The sequence below is a fragment of the Hyperolius riggenbachi genome, chromosome 1, assembly GCF_040937935.1.
Source record: "Hyperolius riggenbachi isolate aHypRig1 chromosome 1, aHypRig1.pri, whole genome shotgun sequence".
Classification (NCBI taxonomy): Eukaryota; Metazoa; Chordata; class Amphibia; order Anura; family Hyperoliidae; genus Hyperolius; species Hyperolius riggenbachi.
The window spans coordinates 663,416,925-663,426,260 of record NC_090646.1 but is presented as its reverse complement, the minus strand read 5'-3'; the positions used below and the strand labels follow the sequence as shown (position 1 = coordinate 663,426,260).

Below are 9,336 nucleotides of genomic sequence, written 5' to 3'. Positions count from 1 at the left end.
CTCCACTGGCTAAGCCCCACCCCTTCTCCTGACTATAAGCAGCCATACATTACTCAACTGTCCCGCAAGACTGACCAGTGGAATCTATTATTTTATCGCATCGAGGGAGAATAGATTGTGTTCCGTTCTGTTTGATCGATGGGAATGGCACAATATCTGGTCGAATCAACCAATGTACTCGATTGTACAAGATGGAAGGTTTTGCTCAACCAGTGGCTACTGTTCACATAATTTTTAATCAAAACAGAATTGTTTTTGTTTTTAGCGCATGAAGGCACAACAACATTCAGATCAATAGTGAAGGATAATCTCCAAGACCTTGCTTGCAGTGTGTGGGCCACTAGTCAATTGACTTTTGATCAACCCCGCTGCAGTTCATCGCCCAATAAAAATAACCCCTTAATCGATGGTAAACCGAGTAATGTATGTCTACCTTGTGTCTTGTCTGGTGCAGAATGCTGACTAATAAATATAAAGGTTTTTAAGCTGCTGTTTCCACTGACATAAAGGCACATTTCCCACACAACTCAGGAAGAATTACACAAACAAGAATTTATATTTTAACAGATTTATTGCCAAAAGATTAAATTAGGTTTCTATGACTTTAATAGGCATGATGGAGACGTCTAAAGGAGCCAACTCTGGAGCTTGAGGCTCCCCAATCGTTGTATCTCCTGTACTCTCCAGGTCTCAGGTAATACTGGCGCCCTCTATAGTTGGGTTCATCATAGAACATCCAGTAGCCATCTTGGACGTGGGCGGAGTGGATGTCATGGAAACGGAACCTCTCATGGACATGGGGACAATCTTCAGTAAACTCCATCATCTGACCTCTGAAGTCCTCCCTCTCGTAGATCCTGATTCTGAAGGAGCCTTGGTGCTGGTAAAATAAAGGATGGAACAATAAAAGAAGACGTGACCTTGAGAAAACTGATCAATGACAGATCCCTGATGTTTAAGCAGTCATACAATGAATGGTGGGGAAGAAGAATAGGAACAGCTCCCTGCATAGCCATGATGTGTCCAAAGGCCAAAGGTCATGGAGTACAGGAAGGATTTTTTTTTGTTTTTTGTTTTTTTTCCCCTCAGTTTAAACCCTATGATGCCTTTGCAAATTGACATGTCCAAGAGAGACAGGGAACCATGAAATAGAGCAACACTTAATCAGAGGTTTTAAAAGGAACCTGGGGTGTGAGATCTATGGAAGCTGCCATATTTATTTCTTTCTAGGCCAGTAATCTGCAAACTTGGCTCTCCAGCTGTTAAGGAACTACAAGTCCCACAATGCATATGCCTTTATGAATCATGACTGTGGCTGTCAGACTCCTGCAATGCATTGTGGAACTTGTAGTTCCTTAAAGAGACTCTGTAACAAAATGTTCAGCCTTATTTCTTCTATCCTATAAGTTCTTATACCTGTTCTAATGTGGTCTGTCTTACTGCAGCCTTTTCTAGTTGCACAGTCTCTGTATTGTTGCTAATCTTATTTCCTTTGTCAAGCCTTGTCAGTCCAGAGAGGAATGTGATAGAGAGAAGTTATGCACACCTCCCCCACGCCCCCTGCAGGCTCTGTGTGTGTGCTTTGTTTATTAGTCACAGACAGCGGCTCTGCTCACAGCCAACCTGTCTGTGACCTTGTGAACAGCTGTGAGTGCAGAAAGATCAGTTCAAGACCAGACAAACAGGCAACAAGTGGGAGAAATATTACAGCAGTGAAGTCACATTTGAGAGGAGCCTCTGCAAACAGGCACCTGCTCTGATGATGTATTTCCTGTTTGGTGGGCATCTTCATTGTTTACAAAAACAATGAATAAAACAGTGATTTGATCACCAAGAAAGCACCAGGAACAGCGAAAATGTCTTGGGGGGGGGGGGGGGGGGGGGAGCTAGGAAAAGACTAGAATCAGGCTGGTTTATTTATGTTAGATTTTCACAGTACAGATTCTCTTTAACAGCTGGAGAGCCAAGTTTGCAGATCACTGTTCTAGGAAATACCAGTTGCCTGGCAGTCCTGCTGATCTTTAATGCATCAGTAGTATCTAAATGACAATTACCTGAAACAAGCATGCAGCTAATCTTGCAGGTTTGTCATAGACATCTGATTTGCATGCTTGTTCAGGGTCTATGGCTTAAAGTATTAGAGGCAGAGGATCAGGAGGGCTGCCAGGCAATGTTCATTATTTAAAAGGAAACACACGTCAGCCTCCATATACCTCTCACCGCGGGTTCCCTTCAATCATCAGCTCTTGTGTAAATATTTAATTCTTAACCTTTTGGGGACCAAGTACGTTGAATCAACGTCCAAAGGTAGTGCTACCGTTCGGACTGGACGTTGATTCAACGTCCACGCTAACGAACCGTCCCGATGCGATTGTGTGCACCGGAGAGGGGAGATTAAGCTGTCATATGACAGCTGGCATCTCCCCTCACTGATCAGCAGCCATTGCGTATGGCTGCTGATCACGTGATCGCCGTCAGATCATAGTAATGAATTTGACAGGTGCGGCAGTAGGGGGGAAAGAAGAAGATCCACTCACCTCCCTACCGTTCCCGCGACGATCGGTGCCCCCTCCGCTCTGGCCGGCATCTCTGCTCCTTCTGACATTAGCGCCAGTCCCGGCTTGATGACGTCAGGGGGGGACCGCTGCGGCTCGTCGCTGAAACCTGGAAGGTGAGTGATTGCTGTTGACAAGGGGGGACACCTGGCCAAACATGGGGAGACAGCCCAGCCAGACCCTGCAGGGATCCGACTACCTGACCCCCCAAACGTGCCCCCCCCCCTTCTGCAAAAATGCCTGGTCCTGAAGGGGGGTTAGGCGGCCGGTCCCGAAAGGGTTAAAGTGACCCCAGCACCACTGTAAACATTTTTTCTAAATTAACCGCCCTATAAAGGAGGTTCTAAACTCAGAGTGCCTTTGGGAGGTTGGGGGGAACAATGTTGCCTACGGGTTGCTGCTCCTTTGATCCCCTGTCCTCCCCCGATGTGCCATCTTCTCTTCAGACAGCCACAACGGCTGCAATTTATATCTACCGGAAATGTAATTAGCGTCCACAGGACTACATCTTCCGGCATGCTTTGTGCTGACGCTCACTACACTGCCGGGAGATACAAACTACGAGTGGTGTGGCCATCTGAAGATAAAATGGCGCATCCCGAATCGACGGGGGACCAGAGGAGCAACACACTGCAGGTAAGTAATGGTGCTCACCATTCCCCCAAAGAACACTCCGTTTAGAACTTCCTTATAGGAAGGTCAATTTAGAAAAAATGTTTACAGTGGTGCTCGGGTCGCTGTAAACCATGTGGACTCTTGATGGTCTTCAGCTGATTATCAGCTGGAAGTTTCCTTCATAGAAAGACCATTCTGAAATCCAGTGTCAGCCCCAGATAACATTACTAGTGAACCATCCAGTTGAATCATTAATAACCAATCTCTATGGTTCTTCAGGTTGTAGTCTCTGCAGGGGGCTCCTCTTACTCATTATCACCCTTCCCCCCAGAAACCTTCTTTCTGTCCCTCTGAGCACAATGAATAAAGCTGTCCTACGTTTTTACTTTAGGTGTTTTTGGAAGTGTATTTCTCTTGATTAAAGGGAACCTAAACTGAGAAGGATCTGGATTTTTCCTTTTAAAATAATACCAGTTGCCTGACTCTCCTGCTGATCCTCTAATACTTTTAGCCACAGCCCCTCAACAAGCATGCAGATCAGGTGCTCTGACTAAAGCCAGACTGGATTAGCTGCATGCTTGTTTCAGGTCTGTCATTCAGCCACTATTGCAGCCAAAGAGCTTAGCAGGACTGCCAGGCAACTGGTATTGTTTAAAAGGAAACATCCATATCCCTCTCAGTTTAGGTTCCATTTAAGCATGGCTTGAGGAAGGGTCATAAGTCTTGCAAACTAGCAGCCTGTGTCTTATTACCTGGGGGCTCAGACGACAAGATCTGATGGAGTCATTGTAGCCCATCCATTGCTGGAAGTTAGGATATTCTCCTCTGTGGAGGAAGTACTGGTGGCCTCTGTAGTTGGGCTGCTCATACAGGATCCAGTTCCCACTTTCCACCCGGATGGAGTTGCAGCGGTTGAAGTAGGAAGTCATGTCAGGACATTCACCGTTACACTCGTAGGAGCGTCCCTGGAAGTTCCTGTCCTCGTAGAAGATGATCTGTGAAGTCAAGAAGAAAAATGTTACTGGGTTAAGTCATAATGCTGCTACTCAAGGTCATTATTATGGTCTTAAAGGTCAGAGGACTTATCTGGGCAGTATAATGAGGGCAAACATTTTTGCAGGGATGGGTGTGCATGGTGGCAAATGATGGGCAGTGCTTATCTTTCTTTTCCTTGTTTTTTTTGCTTTTCTCTCCCCATTAGCTCTGGTCCCACTCTCTTCTCTCTTTGCTTTATTTGTCTTTCCTTTCTCCTCTCCATGTTTTATACTCTCTTACTTTATGTTTCTTCATTCTCTCCCTTCTAGTTCCTTTCTTATTCCATCACTCCAGTACTTGTCTGCCCTCATTCTATCTCTCCTTTCTCTTCTCTTTCCTCTCTTTCATATATTCATTTCCCTCCTTTTGGTTCTCTTCCCTCTGATTCAGGTCTTCGCCCCTCCCTCTTCTTCTTCTCCTCCCCCTAACAGTATAGTGTGGCATCATAGAGTAACAGGAAAACTCCAGCGTTTCACATACATTTACTTTTAGGGCTTGTTCACACTATGAGCGTTTGCGAATTTTTTTAAGCGCTGGCGATTTTAGAAATCGCCCTAAAAGCGCTTGTGCAATGACTTCCTATGAGAGTGATCACATATGAGTGGTTCGATTCCGATCCGCTCACCAAAGCGCTGACTGTACCATTTTCTGAGCGCTTTGGCTCAATGGCAGGTGTAGGGAAATCGCAAAGCGCATGGAAAAGCGCTTTGTATAATGATTTCCCGAGCGCTTCTATGAATAAATACATTGTATTTATTCATTTCCGGGTGAAAGAGTTCACTTCCTGACTGACTTCAGGAAGTGAAAAAAGAATTGCTCTGCAAAAGCGCTTAGAAAGCGTAGAGAAAAGCGATTTGAAAAATCGCAATAAATCGCTCATCACTTGCAATAGCAATAGCGCTGGCGATTTATAATGTGAACATAGCCTTAGGTCACATCACTACTAATCATTTTGAAATTCCCTTTTCACCAAGAGTAGCCTTTAATCACATATCAGTTATTTAATATGGAGAGCATATCTTTCTCCATAGACCTTGTGTTAAAAAAAGTAGATGCTATCATTTAATTTTGCTTTGGAAGAGAGCTGAGCTGGCTCATTAGCATACTATGCGACGGGCTTCAGCCTGCTTATAGCAGACACTCCAGCTGATTTATAACGCTGGCTCATACACTACAGAGAGCTGAGCTGCGTCACTATGCAACGGACCGGACTTCACTGATAGCAGACACTCCAGCTGATAACGCTGACTCACTCACTACAGAGAGCTGCTGTTCTCTGTAACTAGCTAAGTAAATAAACAAACAGGCTGCTACATAAGTAACTAATTAGCAGCCTGCTTTATCTATTCACTTAGCTAGTTACAGAGAACTCAGAACAGCAGCTCTCTGTAGTGTGTGAGTCAGCGTTATAAATCAGCTGGAGTGTCTGCTATAAGCAGGCTGAAGCCCATGCATAGTATGCTAATGAGCCAGCTCAGCTCTCTGCCAAAGCAAAATTAAGTGATAGCATCTACTTTTTTTAAAGAGACACTGAAGCGAGACTAAATCTCGCTTCAGCTCTTATATATAGCAGGGGCACGTGTGCCCCTGCTAAAACGCCGCTATCCCGCGGCTAAACGGGGGTCCCTGACCCCCCAAACCCACCCCTGCAAAATCTACGACCAACTTGGTCGTAGATTTTGCTCCTCCTAGAGGCAGGGCTAACGGCCGCAGCCCTGCCTCACAGCGCGTCTATCAGACGCGCATCGCCGCCTCTCCCCCGCCCCTCTCAGTGAAGGAAGACTAAGAGGGGCGGGGGAGAGGCGGAGGTACGCGTCTGACAGACGCACATGGGGCAGGGCTGCGGCAGTTAGCCCTGCCTTAATGCGGAAGCGCTCCCCCGCTTCACGGAGGGGATCTGGGGGAGAAGGGACCCCCGTTAAGCCGCGGGATAGCGGCGTTTTAGCAGGGGCACGCATGCCCCTGCTATATATGAGGTCTGAAGCGAGATTTATTCTCGCTTCAGACTCTCTTTAACACAAGGTCTATGGAGAAAGATATGCTCTCCATATTAAATAACTGATATGTTATTAATGTAAATAATAATTTTCACTAAACTGCCCCTTTAAGTAAAATGCAGCAAATTATTCAGGCTACCCACTTTTATGAAAAATGTAATTCCTACATCTGTATATTGCTGTAGATTGGTATTTAGCCCCACCCTCCCAGTGATGCTCTGTCTAGGCTTTTTAGTTATTCAGAATTCTCCTCCCAGAGCATTGTGGGAGACTAGGTATACTTTCTACTCACTTTAGAACTCTCAGTACATAAACATTCCACAGAGATCACCTGACAGGACTAAAGATGTGGCCACCTCTGATACATTTTAGAATGTAATTCAGGGCAACACTAACTTAATAATTTAGAAATTAATATTGTACATTTTTTTTCATTACATTATTTTCACTAAGTTCCTCTTTAATTTCACCAACAGTGGCCTTTAGGTCTTGAATGGTAGAGCTCCGCTGTATTGTGTGTCTACCCCCTGTAGACCTCACTACAGCAAAAGGGGCGTAGATACATGTATGGGCATAGATACACATGACCCCCGCCCATGCCAAGGTACTGATCAGTGAATGGGAACATATGTTCCCAAAGCTGATCAAAGTGCATGTTGTAAATGAGCACCGACATGAATGAGATACCTGAAGTCATTTACAGAGTGAAAATTAAAAAAAAAAGGCTTACACTACTTCTGGTGTACTATTCAGTACGCAGGTTAGTGTGAGGCCATCTAGTGGCCAAAAAGTAAAAATACACCTAACATATATTAAAATAAATAAAAAGTTTAAATCCCCCCATTAATTTAAACCCCTTATTTCCCCTTCCCCTATAATTATCAAAATAAAACACTTTTTTTTTAAGTGACAGCATAAAAAAAAAATCCATAAAACATTACCTTAGGTACCTTTAATATGTATGTCGTTAAGGTATATCACTATTATTTTTGCAAATTAGGGCTTGTATTTAGACTTGTATTTAAACACGAAATGGCTTGTATTTAAACAGGAAAAATACAGCTTTATTTCCAAATAAAATATCACCACATTGTACTAGGAACATTGTTTGAATGTTGTAATAAGCGGGACAGATGGGGGAATAAAACGTGTGCGTTTTTTTCTGTTATATCACATTTTGTTTTAGAACTTTAATGGTTGATACCTGAGAAATAATGATTTCATTTATTTTTTTTATTCCTTTTAAAATAGATATAAATTAATTAATTCTTAGCAAAAAGTACCACCCAACGAAAGCCTCTTTTGTGGTGAAATTAAAAATATATAGATCATTTTTTTTTTAATAAGTAGCAATAAAGTTATTGGCGAATGAATGGGAGGAGCGCTGAAATGTGAAAATTGCTCTGGTTTTTAAGTGGAAATAACCTGTGGCAGTGAACTGGTTAATTTCATTATTAGCTTAACTTCTGTTGTACACATTTGTAACAAGGGAGAGGTTAGTGTTAAGTATAAATAATGTAGGGGATGAGGCTAGGTTTAGGCAGGTAAGAGGGGGGAGGATAGCGTATGGCATAAGGGGTAAGGTTACGATTCGTCAAGGAAGAGGGCAATGTTAGCATTACGCATATGGCTGGGTACTCACCTTTCCCATTTTGCTTGCTGTGTCGCTGTACTCCTCTCTTGGCACTGGTGACTGACATCAGAAAGCTGGTCCTTTTATACAGTGCATCATATACGGCTTTCATTGTGGCATTGCGGACTTGCTTGGTATGCAGAATGAGTAGCGTTTTTTTTCCCCCATTCTACTGAGTAGAAGTTGCTTTGTGCTTATAGCTATTGTGTCTTTTCTGCTTGTATCAGCTGTTAGGTTTACCTACCCTGCACAAAACCTTGCCTGTGTGTGGAGTCACATGAATGGACTGACATGTGTATGTTGGAGTAAGCAGCATGCCATTCATCCTGTATCTGCTGCAGAGCTGGAGGTGTGTGATCTCCCTTATTATTCAGGCGAAGAAAAGAGACCGCCTATAGAAAGAAACGCTATTAGATGTGAACACGATGTTATCTTCCCTGAACTCCCATCCTGCATTATTCCATGAACAGAAAAGCATTGAGGCCAAAAGTCAGCTTATTACAGAGAATCATGTGCAAAGTGTACCGGGAGAATGGAGAACATTGTGTTTTACATCAGCAACATGGGAGCAGACACTGTATTGTAATGAAAGTGTAATAAAAGAAAACAGATTTTATTTTAAAAGAACATTTTGAGATTGGAGATAATTTTCTATGGTGATTTTGCCCATTTTTGGCTATTTATTTGTAATAAGTATATATAATGTATATAATATAAATATTATATATAGGACCCCGCACTCCACTCTTAAAGCAAACCTGAACTCAGAACTTCTTCTCTGCTCTAAAAGATAAGCAACAGCATAATAACCTTTAAAGGAAAACATTTATTTGTTACAGCTGATACAAAGCCTGCAATAAATCTGCTGTGCGTCTACTTCCTGCTTTCATGGAAGCAGACATAGGGTTAAGGAGAATCTGTAATAAAAAAAAAAAATTCCCCTGGGGGATGCTAACCTCAGTAGTTGGATCCTCTGGATTCTATCTAAGCTTTCAAGGTAAAATGAAAGTCTATGGACTTTCATTTTACCTTGAAAAACGCCAACTTTGGCCGTGGCGTTAAAACGCCGAAAAAGCCCTCTAGTGTGAAAGGGCCCATAGCAACAGGGAGATTTCTCATTGGTCATGGTGGACGTTCTTCCTGTTGTTTTGGAGAATTGGTCTATTACATCCCATGGAGAGCCCCATGTTCCTGCCAATCTCTGGGCTGAGTATAGAGCATACATGTCAAACTTCAGCCCGTGGGCCAAATCTGGCCCTCAGAGCCATTAAATTTGGCCCTCAAGTGGTTTCCTCACTTTGTATTATGTTTGGCCCACTCTAGACCACCAGAGACGCTATAGTGGAGGTGAAGCCCTAGAGCACCAGGGAAGCCATATGGGGGAGGTATGGGGAAAAGCACAAAAACTGGGGAGCTGTATAGGGAAAGGTGAGGGCCACTAGACATCAGGAAACTGTATAGGAGTTGGAGGGGGCCATTAGACACCAGGGAACTCTATAAG

The 9,336-nt window shown here is 43.5% G+C and overlaps 1 protein-coding gene across 1 annotated transcript; it reads right to left on the bottom strand.

The window, feature by feature from the left end:
- Window positions 1–552: 552 nt before the first annotated feature.
- LOC137560989 (gamma-crystallin-3-like) lies at window positions 553–7,888 on the bottom strand. The gene is made up of 3 exons (XM_068272189.1): window positions 7,845–7,888; window positions 3,923–4,165; window positions 553–880 (listed from the first exon to the last, which is right to left on the bottom strand). The coding sequence occupies exons 1-3, from the start codon at window positions 7,851–7,853 to the stop codon at window positions 605–607; spliced, it is 528 nt and encodes a 175-aa protein (XP_068128290.1). The 5' UTR covers window positions 7,854–7,888; the 3' UTR covers window positions 553–604.
- Between the last annotated feature and the right edge of the window lie 1,448 nt (window positions 7,889–9,336).